We start from the raw sequence: 18,590 nt of genomic DNA, 5'->3' as shown, positions 1-18,590 counted from the left end.
TTCTAGAGCCCAAGTTAGACACAATTTTCAAATAATCAATAGACTTATACCTAGAAATACAGACCTAGAGTAGTTATCAACTTTTAAACCTCTCAATATTATTATTCCCATTTAGGAGAATGCTCTTTTTTTTTTCTTTTTACATCTTTAGGTATATGTGAAAAATGTACCTACCATCCAAACATGGACACCCAGTTTATACACATTCAAATGTTAATAATGGGTTTAAAGATTTTATTTATTTGCCAGAGGGAGAAAGAGAGGTTGAGAGAGAGAGAGAGAGAGAAAGACAACACAAGTGGGAAAGGAAGAAGTAGGCTCTCTACTGAGCAGGGAACCCCACGTAGAACGCAATTCCAGGACTCCAGGATCATGACCTCAGCCAAAGGCAGACACTTAACCAACGAGCCACCCAGGTGCCCTTAAATAATGGGTTTAAAGCACTGATAAAATCATACAGTGCTTAGGGTATTATCCATCATCTGATCTCCATAAAATTTCCCTACAAGTAGCAAACGTTTGGGAGTTACTGTGTCAATCAGCATATTATAAAATAAAATGATAATGTCATATTATTTGATGAATAAAAAACTCAGCATATGCACATGTCTCCAATAAAGATTTCTAAGACCAATTAAAGTAAATAATTCTTGAGTAGCAAAATAATTCCATCCCAAAGACCTGAGGAATCTATTGCTCTCAATACAAGTCTAATGATGCTGTATCAAAAAAAAAAATGAGATATTAAAGTAGAGACAACTAAATTTAAGTGAGAAGTTATAAATTCTTAATAGGAATCTCTTTGTCCATTGAAAAAATAAAATAGATGTCCATGTATTTTGAATTTAAGTAGAGTGACCTACAGAAACACATCTTTAAAATCTTTTGGTCTTTTATTGGTTTCATACTGATATTTTTCCAAATAGTTTTTTGTCATGTCTGGTATCATTTTAATAAAGCAACTAATCATGATGGAGATATATCAACCCATACTATGAATTTACTTATTATTGCAGGTCTGATTTGCTGATAGTTTGATAGCACAGCTGTGGTTACAAGCGAAAGTAGAGCCAATGAAATAAGAAGAAGCCCATGATTAGGGGCTCCTCGGTGGTGCAGTTAGTTAAGCAGTTGACTCTTGGTTTCAGCTCAGGTCATGATCTCAGGGTCCTGAGATCAAGCCCTGTGTTGGGTTCTGTGCTCAGCACAGGGTCTGCTTGAGATTGTCTGTCTACTCCTTCCCCCACTGAGGCTGTCTCTCTTTCTCTAAATGAATACATTTTAAAAAAAAAATCTTAAAAAAAAACCCCTTTTGATTACAAAAATTTAGCATATAGTATAACCCTTTGGGAAAAGACAGTTGAAACTTGTTAAGAAAAAAGAGAAAACAATTATTGGTTTCTGGTACTATAATGGAAAATGTACTATATATGTAAGAGAAAGAATTTGTCACACAGGAAACTGTAATATATGTTGAGGATTTTAAGGTGTTTGTTTTAGTGGGTTTTATCAGTATTCTTATATATACAACCAATGAAAATTACAAGTGGAATCAAGAAATAAGTTGGTATAAGAATAGATTCCATGAGGAAGATTCAGCTGTCTCTTCTTTGATCAAATAGTTAAGTAGATAAGGATAGAGTACTTTAGAATGAGCAATAAGGAAAAAAAAAAGTGATGGATAGAGATAGTGATAATGTTTAACATCCATTCTTGAACTTGTTGAAATCTGTCATATCACACTTTCAAAAACACGGTTTATTATTTCTTCATGTAATTTAAGCACTTAATTTTTTTTTTTTTAGTCATGAATTGTTAGAAGTATCTCCTATATATTATTTGGCAAATCATTTTAATAAATATTTTTTTCAAAATTGCTTATCTTTAAAATTCAGCATTACTAAATTCCTAAACTACTTTTCAGGTGAAACCAATTTAATCATCGTGTAACTAAATCCAACTCTCTTATCACAGAGCTCTCCTGACACCACATTTGCTCTAACTTCCCATTTATTCTTAAAAAAAAAAAAAAATTTGCACACATTGTAAAGCTGCATTTCTGAGCTTTATTTCAGTGGAAACCATTTAAGAAAGTGAAAACAAACAAACAGAAAAAAGGAGATGAAAACCAAACAGGAATGATGAGAGAGTTGGTCAAATATAAATCTCCTGTTCTTAAGAAACTGAGTTCTCTACAGTTTTAATTTTTGATGTAACCATAATGTAGTTCAGGGTCATTTCTAAAACTCCTGAGTATCACAGTAGCCACTTGTTGCTACTTGATATTCAAGGAAATAACAGATGATTACAAGACAAAGACTGAAAAATTGTGTAGCACACACATTTTCCCCCCTCTTAAAAATGTCACTCTGTTCAGCCATATATTCTACTGCTTGTTAGCAAAGATTATGTTATACATATTTAAATAAATTCTTCTCAAGTGATAAAGAAAAACTCTTGATTCTGATATTATCCAGTGATAGGAAATTTAGCATTTATAATAGCATTTATAATGTCATTCAGGATAAAAACATCTCTCCTTGACCAAAGAGAGACACAGGCTCCTCTGAGCCCTCTTTTTGAGTAGGCCTGGTCCTTGGGTCTTCTCTGAGGCCATAGCAAAAATCCTGCTAAGTTCACTTAGTGAGAATCTCTCCACCCCTGCTCTCTGAACAAGTTCTTCATCCCTCACGCTTGTTGGTTATAAATCCCCAGTGTTTTTACTGTATTTGAGGTGACACCCCATCTCTCCCCCCATTGTGACTAATCATCCTAAATAAAGTTTTGCTTACTTTTTAAAAAGAGTATCAATAATCATTTTTCTTTAACAAGGACATAGGGCTTTCATAAGAAAATAATCTACCAATTTACTAATTTTTCAGGATCTGCCCAACTTTTACTTGTCTTTATGATCAAATATAATAATATAATCTGCAGATATAAATATGTAAGAGTTCTGATAGATATCAAGCAGTTAGGGGTAGAGGAAAAAACAAGGAAACCAAAAAAGGTGGTGAGATGTTACGGGAAAATTAGAAGAAAGAGGGAATAAAGATTCATACACAAACATAGCTTTTGGTTAATGTTTCAGTATATATTTAGAAAAACATAGCCCCGTGAGATCAGCCAAGATCAGAAACATAGATGCCTATAAGGATAATAGAAATGGAGGAAACCAGCTGTCGAAATAACCGAAGGGGATTATGAAAAATGTGATGACTGGGGTGGGGGGAGGGCACATCCTTCTGATGGTGGCACCTCCCAGCCCCCCCACTTGATACTCCCAGGTAGCATTGTGGACCACTGTGGTTAGATTAGCTGAGTTTTCCCAGAAAATGCCAGGAATCCAGTTACTCTGGAGAAGGAACTAAATACAATTTTAGTGTGTGGTCCCACAATTCAAACAATTATAGTTATAAATCCATGCAAAGGATACCCCCACAAAGAAATGTGAGTAAAAATAAACATGCTTGGAATCAGAGAACATAATTAAGTGAATTTCCCAGAGGTTTTGATGTTCCCCAACCTAAAGTACTCAAGCTGATTTTCTTTATAGCCAAGAGCCCCTTATGTTCCTGCCTGTGCCTCACACCTCCTCCCCAACCCATCCTTTTCTGGTTGTGATTCTGAAACACACACAGAGTGCATACACACATTCAAAAACTCATGTTTAAGGATGATTGCATGTGGACTGTGATGAATAACAATGCCCCAAGTATGGAAAAATTGTAAATACAGCTTAGTTTAGGCCAACTATATGATCCCAGGCTAGGCGAAACCTATCCCACACCAACAGTCAGTAAACAAGTGCATTCTAATAATCATCTTTATCTTCCAAGCATGGAGACTTGTACAAGATAATAAACAGAAAAAAAAAAAAACAACCACTTCAGACATACATTTTTTTTTCTGGTTTACCTTACATTTTCAAAATGGAAGTACAATACAAAACACAGTACCATGTAAGCAGAGAGAGGTAAATGTACCCCAAACTAGACTTTGTAACTTGTTAGAGGAAAGAACTACACCATCTAAATGGGGAAGAAGATCGACAGTGGAAAGGAGCTTGAAGACAGACCCAGGTGGGACAGGACAAAAACTGATCTTGGCGTAAATGAAGCTATCAGGGAAGCGAGCATCTATGTTGGTGAAATTAGACAAGAATTAGATATCTTATTTCTCCTGATGTGTGCATAAATATACATATCGATGTGATGAAGGTTGTTTATGAACTGAAGTAGAATGAGTGTTTGTTGACTTAATTACATACCTGTGAATAAACAAGTCTCATTTCGATGATATCTCTGGGCCCATTTAATAAAACCAGGTAAAACGAGGGGGAAAACTAATGGCAATTTCTCTCTTGATTGAAACCAGTTTATTTTGGGTTTGTCAACATCCCTCATTCCATTTTCTCACTGTAAAATGTAGAGATGTATTTGAAACTGAAATCACTAGTGAGAGTGGGAATTATATGTGCAATGTGAAAGCACATTTTACTCATGAAGTCAGTATGGTGATTCTGGGATCCACATATTATTAATGTCTTAAAGTCAAAAGACACATGATATATAATTTTCCCACATCACAGAGGGTTGTGGAAACTTCTGGAACAGGCCATATGGTTCTTCCTCCATTTACAAGCAGAAATGTGGTTTAACTGCTTCCCAGACAAAGTATTATTAAATGTCCCTTTTTTTTTTTCCCCCAACGAAAGGACAATCTCAGTAATTTCCCCACCAAAAATCTCTTACATGGTCAAATTTGAATCTGTCCTGTTTAACTTAATTTTATGGTCTCTTGTTCTAGTTAGGGTGGAAGAATATCTTTCCCATCAGTAAATAGCTATTTCAAAATACTTTCTATCCCATCCATCAATAACTGCCCAAATGATTAATTCTTAACTGCGGCCCCCCCACCAGCCAATCCCAGCCTTAGTGGTTATTTCCAATGAGCAGCCATCTCCTCTCACCCTCCCTCCCACCCCACCACATTTTTCATAAAAAGGGTAGTCCACACTGAAATTCATACATTATAAAAATGTTGATTATCTCATAACACAGCTGCAACTCTTACATAGAAGCTCATTTCTTTGAATCCCATATTTCTCATTTTATCGTTGACTTAAAATCATTGCTGAAGAGCCCAAATGGATAACACTGGCTTTAATTTTATAATAACACTTTAAAATAATTTATGCTCTAAGTGCCTAGGAAAGGTATAATGTACATATGTAATTTCCTATTGGATAATCTGATCCTTGGAACAGATTTCCCTTTATTTCATATGTAATAACGGCACATGATAGAACATTTATGAAATACTATACATCTTAGAGATCTAAATCTCTGACTGTAACATCTGACACAAAAGTCAGAGAAGTTGGCTCAAAACAAGAACTCATCTGTTGGTGATTTCAGAACTTCATTTAAAATTATCACAAAAGGGGGCACCTGGGTGGCTCAGCCGGTTGGGCATCCGACTCTCTCTCTCTCTCTCTCTTATTTTTTTAAATTAACACATAATGTATTATTTGTTGCTTCATGGGTACAGGTCTGTGAGTCTTCAGTCTTACACAATTCACAGCACTCACCATAGCACATACCCTCCCCTCAGCTCAGGTGCACTTTTTCTCATTTTATTTAAATTCTGTGTTGGGCTCCACACTGGGAGAGGAGCCTACTTAAAAAAAAAAAAAAATAAGTAAGTAAAAAAATTATCACAAAATGACAAATGGCTTAATGATATATCTTACAAAACTGTACTTCTATTGGTATTTATCTCATATAGATATGCCAGACCTATGTCAATTATGATCTGCCGTGCACCTCAGCACAACAGCTGTTCACAGGTCTTTGACCTCAAATTCTCTCCTCTTCCCACAGCATTAGCAGATAAGTAACTGTGATAGAAGTAATTTACTACCTCAGCTTATGCCCCTCTATTTCTAATTTTCCACCCTTTATATCTTCAGTCTACTTTCTGTTCTTCAGTCCCTAAGGAGAAAATGATCTTTGAAGATCTTTGGTATGTTTCTGCTCTCTCCTCTACTTGGACACATTCTTCATCTCATATTTAGAAACATTCACATCTCTTACCACCTACCTCTAATATTTGATAAATATACACTTAATGCTTCTTTCTTATTACCCTGTCTCTTTCATTTATCTTCAAACTTACAGAATCATTTGACACTCTCTGTTGCCAGTTCTCCATTTCCTGAACCCATTACCAACTCCGCCCACGTCACCTGCACAAAGTTGTACTCAGTATAGGTAGTCAAGGGCATCTTATTCTCTGAAGTCAGCAAAAATTCTCAGTCTTTGTTTTCCTTTGCCTTTAGCAGCAGTGAGACTTGCTCATTAACACTGATTTCTATGTTCTATCATTGTCTCATATCCTACATTCCAAATGCAGAGATTTCCAGGGGTTTGAAATCATCTCCCTTCTCTACTTCTGTACATCTCTCCCTGGTCATCTTAACCACTCCTTTGGCAGTGTCTCCTTTTTGCAAATAACTCCCACATCTCTATTCTTAGCTCTGGCCTCCCTCAACTGCCTACTTGATAGGAATATCCCATGGACAATTATAATATCATATCTCTCACTCAGAATCTGCTTGGTCCAAACTTAACATTTTTTTTTCCTTGAATTTTATTTTATTTTTTCAAAGATTTGTATTTATTTGACAGACAGAGATCACAAGCAGGCAGAGAGACAGGCAGAGAGAGAAGGAGGGGAAGCAGGCTCCCTGCTGAGCAGAGAGCCCGATGCTGGGCTCCATCCCAGGACTCTGGGATCATGATTTGAGCTGAAGGTAGAAGCTTTAACCCACTGAGCCACCCTATACTCAGAATTTTAGAACATTTCATTGGGCCAACTAGTTTTCCTATTTGTACCCCATCAAATAATCTTATTTCCTCTGCATATTCTTTTTCATTGCAATTTGTTTCTGTACTTCTTTTAGATTATGACTTCTGCTTAAAAATATTATAATAACTTTTATTTGGTTTTCCCAAGGTGGCACCTTCTTCCAACTCTACTTTCCCAAATGCAACCCACATTCTTCATTTCAAAATATGAATGGCCATTCAAAATTATCACTTTCATTATGTCATGCTGTTCAACATAATTCTGGAATACAAACTCCTAATTCTTGACATGGCATCCAATGCCTTTCTTCTGGTTTTATCTTCATTTCTTGTTCTATTTTCCCCCAGTAGTCCTCTCTGCCCCTAACCCCGGACAATATAAGCTATATGTGTCTGCTTACTATTTCTCATGCCTAGTTCATGTTTTCTCAGCTCCATGCCCTTATTCATGCATAGGTCTCAACCTGCCAGAATTCTATTTTTTCTCCTCCTCCAGCTAAAATCTTTGCCTACAAACAGTCTATCATTTCATGACTATCTAACTTCCCTACTCTGACTCAAAGCCTTCTAGGATCAATCCAACTGAAAGTAATTTCTCTCTCCTTTACACTTTTCTAGCACTACCTTGTATCACTCACAAAGTACTTATTATATAGCATTATTTACTGCCCTAAAGTGTGAGGATTTGGATCCATGCCTTCTCTCCTCCACTGCCTCCCCATATTAGATAATACAATTTCTCAAGATCAAGGGTAATTTTTCATAACTTTGAAATCTACTTTGAAGCCACTGCACTTAGCATAGAGTCTTACACAATGCTGGAATTTGATAAAAAAAAAAAAAACAAAATGAAATGAAATCAGACTAAAAATAATAACATCTAGAAAAATATAAGATATATAGACCTGATCATTAGTAATTACCCCTCTCTAACTTCTAGAGTTCACTAAAAGCCAAACACAAGTCTTGGGTGACTTTGTATTATGCAAATTTCCTGTTCTTCACATTAGAAAAAAAATTAAAAATCCATAAGTTAATGCAGAATTTGGCTTAATTCCCAAAGGAGGAAAAAAACTGTTTCATTTAAATGTTCCCTCTAGTCCTCAGGAGTCAGCATTTTTTGATGTGCATAAGTGAGAGAGAAGACAGAGTTATCTTTTTAAAGTAACCTCCAGAGAGAAATAAGTTTTATTTACACAAATGAAAAGGTAAAAGTGAAAAACTTAAAAATAGCAATTTTGGTTAAGAGTCTTTCCATTATAAAAATGTTTTAGTGTAGGGCGCCTGGGTGGCTCAGTGGGTTAAGCCACTGCCTTCGGCTCAGGTCATGATCTCGGGGTCCTGGGATCGAGCCCCGCATCGGGCTGTCTGCTCAGCAGGGAGCCTGCTTCCCTCTCTCTCTGCCTGCCTCTCCATCTACTTGTGATTTCTCTCTGTCAAATAAATAAATAAAATCTTTAAAAAAAAAAATGTTTTAGTGTAGTACGAGGTTTAATGTTAGATTATTCCCTCCTACTCACCAAAAAAATCAACCAAATAGGATTAAAAAATGTAATGGTGCCATTTTAGTAATAAATATATTTCTCTAACTGTATGCTTGAGTAAATGACAATGTATTAAATATCTCTGATGAAGAGACAATATCATAATCTAACGGTGAAAATTACATGCGCTTGCTAATTTAGACTTTGATTACTTTAGCATTTGATCACTGGAATTCTTTGTATTTAAAATGTTCCAAGAAGTCCATTAGCAACTTTAAAGCAAACTATATGAAAAAATATGGCTTTTGTAGAATAGAAAGAAATGAAGAAATTAATTATGGATGTACTAAAGAAACAGAATGGGTATTTTATTAAGAGAGTAATATATTCCACAGATAACAATGTTTTCAATATGATGATAATTAAGTGGTAGTGCACAGGGTTATAGCCACAAAATTTACTTTGCAGAGTCATGATCTGACATGAACATTGCTATAACACCCACAGAGTCTCCCACACAGAGCTCCTGATTGTCATAGTTGGACATTCAAAAAACAGAAGAACATGCCTTTTGAAAAATAAGATTAGACTACTGTATAGACAAGAAAAGTAGAAAAAACAGTGTAACTACTGAAATAAAGAAGGAGAAAGGAAGTCTGTTTACTAAGTTCTTTTGCAAGCAGGGAACTGAAATTTATTCTATGAAAGCACAGAAATTACATAGGATGTTCTTTTTTTTTTTTTTTAAAGATTTTTATTATTAATTTGACAGAGAGAAATCACAAGTAGACGGAGAGGCAGCCAGAGAGAGAGAGAGAGGGAAGCAGGCTCTCTGCTGAGCAGAGAGCCCGATGTGGGACTCGATTCCAGGACTCTGAGATCATGACCTGAGCCGAAGGCAGTGGCTTAACCCACTGAGCCACCCAGGCGCCCCTAACATAGGATGTTCTTAAGACAAAAGGAAGAACAGTTATGATCAAGACAAATGTTAGATGGATGCTTTAATTTGGACTGGATGCTAACTTCTAATAAATTGTTACATGGACTACTGTTTAAAGAGGTCTCCTTGGTTCAGAACACAACCTTCTATTATTGCCAATGTCTTTATGAGTCTTGCCATGGTGGCAGCCTACTTATCTAGATTACATACAGAGAACCAAAACCCAATTCATAAAACAGATTAGGGAAAGACCCCATTTCTTGACCCATAATTGTAACAGCATTTACTTACTGTTAAGTTTGATCTTCCTATTCTATCCAATCCATAAAATACTTAATTTATTGTTACTAGATAAAGGAAGTAGCATTTGAATAAACGTATTTTTCAAAAACAGGCTGCAGAATGTTTATGAAGAAATTTGGGGGGTTTCAGAAAAAGTGGCATTAAATTGGGAGATTAAATATTGATTTTATGATTTGGCCAGCCATTTAAAATAAACAATCTCATGAGTCTGGTTTAAATCTAGGATATCTCAGTGTCTTTTTCATTTTTTTTTTTTTTTAGGTCAAGTCAGATTGCTCAGCTAGTTCTTTTCTCACTAATCCATTATAATGTGCTGAAGAAGACCATTTGATCAACTACTTAACAAAAAAAACCCTGACACTTAAGTGACTGATACTCAATGAGTAACAGTTGAACTTAACATTGTACTTATTATGTGTGTTATAGGCATTATATTAATCAGTGTGAAGGGAAAAAAAAAAAAGAAAGAAAAAAAAAAAACTCTGATTCTTGCCTTCAGCGAATGAAGCTATATAATGAAGATCTCAGGGCACTTGGGTAGCTCATTCCTTTTAGTGTCCAACTCTTGGTTTCAGCTCAGGTCATGATCTCAGGGTCTTGAGATCAAGCCCCAAATTGGGCTTCATGCTCAGCTTGGCGTCTGCTTCTCTGTCTTCCTGTCCCTCTCCTTCTGCCCTCTCCCCACCTGCACATGTGTGCACATGCACGCTTTCTCTCTAAAATAAATCTTTCAAAAAAAATTAAAGATCTCATATTCAACCACTATAAACACTATACAAAGATGGTCACCTCAGGCATTTACAAAGCTACACCTCCTAATGTCTCCTATGTCTCCCCCTGAGCCTCCTACTTCCCTTTTCCTGATCTGTTTATCCACAAGCACTTATCACTGTCTGACACCATATATGTTTTACTTATTTTTCTACTTCACCTTCTCAGACCAGACTGTCAGTTCCTAAGAGGCAGGGACTCTGGTCAATTTTGTGCACTTCTGAGTATCCAGTGACTGGAATGGTCCTTGGCATTTAACAGGTACTCAGTAAATATTTACTGAATACATAAATGAGAGGACCGTTACTATTTTCATTTCCTAATCTTCTGGCTTACATTGCCTTCAATATGCTGCATTTCTCCATCAAGCTCTCTGTTACGCACTGAGTGGCCTGGGTTACAATGTGATCCCACTTATCAACTGCGATACTGAGTGAGATATTAGTTTCTCTGGGCTTGGGCAGAATGGGGACCACAGACATATCTGTGGGTTGTTGTGAGAAATGAATGAGAAATGAATTCCTATGAAGTACTTAGCACAGTGTCTGACGCATAATCAGTGTGTTCAATAAATTTTAGCTGTTATTGTTCTTACCATTATAACTATTAAGTTATTTTCTTCTGTTGCCAACAGCTCACCAATTCTTGAAGTACCACATAATTAATGTAACTGGGGACATCGACATTCTGGGCTAAGGTTACATGTGGTTGTATCTGCTTAAAAAACAAAAAAACAAAAACAAACAAACAAAAAAAAAAACAACACCCCCTGTGCGTTGCATTCAGGGAGCATTAATTCTCCTCTTTCGTGCTCCTACAGGACTGTATATACCTCTGTGTAGCAATTGCCACACTGTATTTGAATCAGTTGAGTATCTTCAGTGTTCTCCGCTCCATTATGTGGTCTTCTAGGGAATGAAATCTCTGTATCCTATGGCAAAGCAGGCACTCTATAGATGTTTGCCCAATGGAAGAGTTACTGTATAGAAATGAGACTTATCCCACTATCTCTAGTCTTATCACATATGCACTTTCATTACTGTTTCAAAATTACATTTCTCGACAGACAGTCAAGACCTAGAGAGGAAGGGGAGAAGGCTTTAGCATTGGAGGGCAATGCCAGGCCGTGTGCATGAGAATGAAAGCAACACGCTGGAGGTCAGTGGTGTGCAGTGAATAAAAAAATGCTTAGAAAATAGATATAAAACTGGTTCTTATTTTCTCATAAATGATTCCTCCATTTCAATAGTAATGATCTAATTTATATCCATCCCACTTTATGGAAGTGTGACTACCCAGGGAAAAATTCTAATAAAAACATACTTGATAAAGTTGAAAAGCACAGTTATTAGAAATGAGGACTGTGCAAAGAGGCAGAGGCACAGCTCGAGGTCTGAGTGTATGTAAAGATCAAAAAAAGCTTATGATGTTAGGAAATCCTTAGGTATTTAACACCATAGCAAAAAACACTTTCAGGGAACTGATTTTAAAAGCAACCAAATGCCAAGCATTTGATAATGCTAAAACCTGTATTCAAGTGATAAAACCATACAGTATGGTGCTTTACACAGGATAGAAAACAGCAATTTGTATCTCTGCAAAAAGAAAAGAAGCTTGAGACTGGGAGAGCGGATTGTTGAATTAGCCATTTAGTGAGTATTCAGAAGAAGCGATCAGAGAGAAGCAGCCCAGTATCATGAGGCTTCTATGTCTAAAGCTATCACATGCTGTGACTCTATCCCTTTGAGTAATATTTCTCATTAGGAAGGTACTTACATTAGGTCTCAGTCTGGCTGCCAGATCATAATATTTCTCGGCTGCTTCATTGAGGCTGGCCTGTCTGTTAAAGATGAAAAAAAAAAAAAATCAAACTATATCATTTATTTTAAAATTTCAGAGAAGTGAACCAGAATCATTATGCAGCAAGATAATATTAACTTTTAAAAATATTACCATCATACCAATCAAACCGTAAGTTGCCTAAAGCAGATAAAATACATTAAATTGAATGCATGCAATATATTTATTGTCTTTAAGGCATTACAAATAGTATCTCAACATAATCCTTTTAGTAGTTGTTATTAGTTTAAATTTACGTATTGAGAATTAGAAATGTTATTTTTATTATCCAAGCTAACCCAGATAATGTTTTCGGGTTGGGATTCTCTAGCTTCAACTGGATATCCCAGAGAAATCTTGATTTTTAAAAATAAAATGTCAAAAAATTCTCTATCTACAAGTCAATTTGTTTTCCAATTTAGGTGGTGAACCTTCCATTGTGTGCAACCTACAGGGAAAAAAAAAAAGGCGAGATTCTTCCTCTCCTTGCTGTCTGCACCAGCGTGCACCCATGACACAGCCTCAGCTCATTGTATATTCCTGCTTGAGACTTACATTTCCGAATGAGAGACAGAAAGATGGCTACCTTTACTGACAATGGTGGAAATAATAGGCTATATCCTGATCAGACTCTTTCTGTAAAACAGTTGCTATCACATGTCCTGTCTCTTCCCCCTTCCAGGGCTATCTTTTTTTCCTGCTGATTCAAGCTATATTCTCTGGCCTTTAGTGAATTCTGTCATCCTTGAAATAGCCAGTTTCTCTTGACTAACACCAAATACCCTGAGTGAAGCTGTTGACTTACACAAATAAGATACACACTGAATTTTAAGAAGTTTATGCATTGTCTGCTTTTGCAATTCAAGGGATACTCCTAGGTTTAGCCAACTGGTTAGCAGGAGAAATAAAATCTCAGGGTCCTGAGGAAGCCTGGCCAGTTAACCATCATAAACACAGTATGTTTTTCAATCATACAATGCTGCTTCATAAAACCCTCATAGATGGCAGGTAATAAAGGCTGGAAGTTCTTGCAGTTGTATTGTAACTGGTGACTCTATTTGCAGAGTATGGAAATGCTATAAAATAAGTCAAATTCAACTTCCAAAGATGCATACAGCACACCTATAATGTGAACAATAATAGTAAATGGCTTAGAGTCTGAAGTTGAAATGGAGTAGTTTCTTTTGAACCTGTGATGTTAAGAAGCTTCTGACAGAATTCAATGGAATGTTACTCAGCCATAAAAAAGGATGAGATCTTGCCATTGGCAACAACATGGATGGATCTAGAGGGTAAAATACTAAGTCAGGGAGAGAAAGATAAATACCATATGATTAAACCCACCTGTGGAATTTAAGAAACAAAAGAACAAAGAAACAGAGACAACCACACCCCCATACACTTAAATACCTTTAGAGAGCAAACTGGTGCTTGCCAGAGGGGAGCTGGGTAGGGGAAAGGTGAAATAGATACAGGGATTAAGAGTACACTTACTTTGAAAAGCACTAATGTACAGAAATGATTAATCATTATATTTAATTGCTATATTGTACACCAGAAACTAACATAACACTGTATGTTAATTATGCCTGAATACAAAATAAATGAATACCAAAACAGGGCAGGCAGGAGTGGGGGGAAGGAAGAAGTTTTGAGGTGAGAAGATGACAGAGAGGTCAGGAATAAAGAGGAGAAACAAAAATTAACTCCCTCAATTAGAAAATCACATTCAGGCTTTAAAAGAGGAGGTACATTAGCCTATAAAATTGAATTTGCACTTTGGTCAAGTGCGAATAAAAACTATAAAGACATATCCTATGCAACCATATAAATAATAGGAATAACTGAAGATAACATCTCTCTGGAGACTAGGACATATTTTTCTAATTTTTAAAGGAAAAATAATTAGAAACACTGCTATTTTTAATGGGGTTACCGAGAAAGTAAAAATCCTTGACCTAAGGCTCTACTGGACTCATGACAGTTACAACGTGCTGTTGCAATTTATATTCTCATAAATGTTGGAAGTTCAATTTAAAAATGTCAAGAAAAGTACTTTAGTCTGGTATGAAACAGTAAAAATTCCCTTGCTAGGGTATTTAATGAAGGTTCCCTCCACCAAATTATAGAATCATTTTGGTTCAAATTCATTTGGAAATTTGAACCAGAATTCATTAGGTCATGCCCTGGAAGGGTTTTCTCCAGAGGAAAATAAAAGGCAGGGAGGTAGGAAATTAGAGTAACTTAATACTACAAAGAAGTTAAGTTACTTTGAAGCAAAATCAACCAATAGATGTCTAACATGGAAAGCATAGCAAACATTAATATTCATCTTTATGGATACCCAAATTCATCAGGTAGACACGGATCAAAGAGAAACTGAGGAATTCGCTAGATGACATGCCTTTAAAATAATAATCAATAAAACTAAAAAAAAAAAAAAAAAAAAAAAAAGGTTTTCTCCCCCAAAATGTTCATTTTTAAAGTCTTCTTTGTCTTTAGTGGTTTAATTTCCAAGGGAAATATCTAGTTTAGAAGGCTTAGTTTCTTAACCTAGGAGTAGAATTGATATTCTAATGAAATAGAAAAAAAGTAGAGTTTATTAGATTTGTCATATAACTGTGAAAATTAATTTTCACTCTAGGACAGTAGGGGAAAGAGTATGTCAATTCTACCCACTGAATGTTCATTTACTATTCTTGTTTTATTTTCTAGATGAGAGAAAACTCATGATGGACTGTCCATGTCCACTTTACAGGGTATGCTGTATTTTATACTCGCCTGCAAGAAGCATCACGGGAGTGCTTAATACATCTTCATTGCAAAAATGATGGAATCATTAATCAATATTTGAAAACTAAGGAAATTAACAATATTCTGTTAGTTGCTTAGGGGATTCTTGAACTCTCAAGAACCTCAACCACTGAATTGTTAGCACAGACCGCAGGACTCAGGTTGCCAAAACTATCAGGATAGAATTTATTTAGAGAAACTAATGAATAATTTTTCCTGAATATCCCTATCCTTTCTTTCTTCACTATCTCTTCTCTGAGACAGAAAACTTCTAAACCCTCTACCTATGTGTCACTTACAAAATAGCAGGAATTGATTACTCCATGTTCCAAAAACACCATGAAGTAAGTGCTATTACTATTCCCATTTTACAGATGGTTAAAATGAGGTTTAGAGGGGCTCCTGGGTGGCTCAGTGGGTTAAAGCCTCTGCCTTCGGCTCAGGTCATGATCCCAGGGTCCTGGGATCGAGCCTCGCATCGGGCTGTCTGCTCCGCGGATAGCCTGCTTCCTCCTCTCTCTCTTTCTACCTGCCTCTCTGCCTACTTGTGATCTCTGTCTGTCAAATAAATAAATAAAATCTTTAAAAAAAAAATGAGGTTTAGAGAGGTTGACAACTCCCCCAAGGTTACATAGCTGGAAAATGAGAGATCTGGGTCACAGACTCCACAGCTAAGTATCTGAACCACAGGATCGTGCTGATATCTTTGTATATACTAAGATACTGTCAAACGATATGGGATACATTGTTCGGTGGCAGTTTACCCCAACGATTTCTACATCAAATACTAAGAAAGGAAGAAAACATGCCTTTTGATTATAATGTTTAAAAGCCACAATTTAGGGGCACCTGGGTGGCTCAGTGGGTTAAGCCTCTGCCTTCGGCTCAGGTCATGATCTCAGGGTCCTGGGATTGAGCCCAGCATCCGGCTCTCTGCTCAGCAGGGAGCCTGCTTCCACCTCTCTCTCTGCCTGCCTCTCGCTCTGTCAAATAAATAACATCTTAAAAAAAAAAAAAAAGCCACAATTTAAGTGTAAGAGATGAGATCTGTAAAGGGAAGAATGTGGAGGATGTTTGCAATAACAGGTTTTACTTCCCGCCCACCTCCATCCCCCATATTGATAAAAGTGCCCTTCACTAGACTAAATCGAGCAGACGATAGTTTTTTAAGAACAGAATGAAATACACTATTGTGGTTTGCATCGTGTACACCAAAAAGGGGGAAAGGGAGGAACTGAGAGGAAAGGCAAAGAAATAGGGAATGAGGGAGAGTGAGAAGAGTGCTGGATACTCACTTCCTTACCCCACCATCTCCTGTTTTTAGGGAAGAGTCACAATTAGGTTTGGAGGGCAACCATAAGTTTCCCATGTGTCCAAGTAGAAGACTCAGAAAGTGGGTAAAGGGGAAAAGCAGTTGGTCTTGCCAAGAAATCTCCCAGGCCAGATGTAGACAACCTTGTGTTTTGACCAAGACACACTTTACAAAGCCAGAAATGGGATAATGAGTTATACAAATTATTCATACCAGGAAGCTGCACTGGGTCCAGATGGGTGACTACTCCCATCTAACATGCCACCCTTAGGAGTCAACATAAAGTTATGTCTCATATCATCTACACCAACAATAAACTTATGAAGCAGAGATGCAGATGGGGGCTCTTATCTCATTGCCAACTCCTGCTGGTCATATACATAGGGCCCTCCCTGTCTTCACCCCATCCGTGGCATCTCAGGACCAGGAAAGGTAAGGAAGTAGAAACAGCCTCCAGTATAAACTGGACTGTGATGTAAACCTTGGATTCCCAAGAAATTACTGAATTGTGCTATCTTAAAAAAGTCTTCATTTTTTATTTATTTTATGTTTTTAAAAGATTTTACTTATTTATGTATTTATCAGAGAAACAGAGAGAGAAAGCACACAAGGAGGAGGGATGGCAGGCAGAGGGAGAAGCAGGTTACTGCTGAGCAAGGAGCCCGATGCAGGACTCGATCCCAGGACCCTGGAATCAGGACCTGAGTCAAAGACAGATGCTTAACTGACTGTGCAACTCAGGCATCCCTAAAAGTCTTTAAATTCAGTCCTTATGCTATCCCAAAAAAGGTGTGTTTAGAGTGAAAACAGGAATGAAAGTCACAAACAAATGTTATTATCTCATTACTACAGAATTCCATTTTGTACCTGGGACTATGAAACTTTTAACTGTTAAAAATATAGAAATATATTTCATATATCTAATTCCCCTCCCTGGCATTATTTTATAATAGAAAAGTATCTTTTGGAACACAGGTTTATGGCCCAAATTCTTAAAAGAAAAGATATATCTAGGAAATTTGGGAATCAATGATATTGTGAAGTAACAACTTAATACACTCTATGAAATGTTTGAGGGAGTGTGATTAAGAGAATCATTTATATTTAAATACATTTGAACACATTCTGTGAAAATTAAGGTTGCTAAATTCAAAATTACTTCCTTGAAAATATAAAAAATAAAAACTCTAGTTGCAGCTAGAAGACTACAATTATTAGCAACTGTAAATTGTCAATTTTATATTAAAAATTATTTCATATGAAAAAATTATTTCATATTGATAGTAACTACTGTTTGACTCATATAAAAGACAATATTTTATTAAAGTCTTAGTAATTATTCTAAGATAACTTATAGGCTTTCTTTTCCCCCGCTCCTTCCTCTTCCTCCCCTTCTCCTTCTGCTCCTCATTCGTCCTTCTCCTCCATCTTCTTTTTCTTTCTTTTTTTAAAGATTTTATTTATTTGAGAGAGAGAGAGAGCGCGCACGCATGAAAGGCAGAGGGGCAGAGGGAGAAGCTGGTTCTCTGATGAGCAGAGGGCTTGATGTGGGACTTGATCCCGGGAGTCCAGGATCATTACCTGAGCCGAAGGCAGTTCCTTAACCAACTGAGCCACCCTGGTGCCTTTTTTTTTTTTTTTAATATTTTATTTATTTATTTGACACAGAGAGATCACAAGTAGGCAGAGAGGCAGGCAGAGAGAGAGGAGGAAGTAGGCTCCCTGCTGAGCAGAGAGCCTGATGTGGGGCTCGATCCCAGGACCCTGGGATCATGACCTGTGCTGAAGGCAGAGGCTTTAACCCACTGAGCCATCCAGGCGCCCCCCATCTTCTTATTCTAACTAGAAAGCTGTCTGTCTTTATAACATGAAAGTAAAATGAACAGTAGCTGAGTTTTCCCGGGTTCTTGCTAACAGCTAAACTGAAGTGTAGCTTAAGTTACTCAAAGCAGCACTAAATTTTAATTCTAATTGATAAATGTATACTAGGAATAGAAGTAGAATTGAGATAAACAATGACATAAAAATGTGTGGAAAATCTTAAAAGGGCAAAGCTAGGGTCACACACATATATAAAAACAATGAAGTAGAAAAGATCCTTACAATGAAAGTCCTAGAAGATATTGTTTATGACCACAAAGCCATCTTAAGTGAAAACCTCTCTCTCAATACATCAAAAGTAGCTTCATGATCTGTTGGTATCCATCTCAGTTCTAAACATAAAAGTTGGTGAGGTAAAGCAGAAATGTAGAAGTAACAGAGGAAAACACTAGGCT

At 36.6% G+C, this 18,590-nt stretch overlaps 1 protein-coding gene across 2 annotated transcripts in view; it reads right to left on the bottom strand.

Annotated features, from left to right (window-relative positions):
• TMTC2 (transmembrane O-mannosyltransferase targeting cadherins 2) overlaps positions 1-18,590 on the bottom strand; it is a 437,325-nt gene that overhangs the window by 50,374 nt on the left and 368,361 nt on the right. For both annotated transcript variants that reach the window (XM_059186455.1, XM_059186453.1), the window contains one exon: positions 12,147-12,210. In XM_059186455.1, coding sequence (XP_059042438.1) covers positions 12,147-12,210 — 64 coding nt within the window. The remainder of the gene's footprint in view (positions 1-12,146; positions 12,211-18,590) is intronic.

Source organism: Mustela lutreola, chromosome 8 (assembly GCF_030435805.1).
Source record: "Mustela lutreola isolate mMusLut2 chromosome 8, mMusLut2.pri, whole genome shotgun sequence".
Classification (NCBI taxonomy): domain Eukaryota; kingdom Metazoa; phylum Chordata; class Mammalia; order Carnivora; family Mustelidae; genus Mustela; species Mustela lutreola.
Note: the sequence above shows the minus strand (reverse complement) of the source record. Positions and strands in the feature narration are given on the sequence as shown.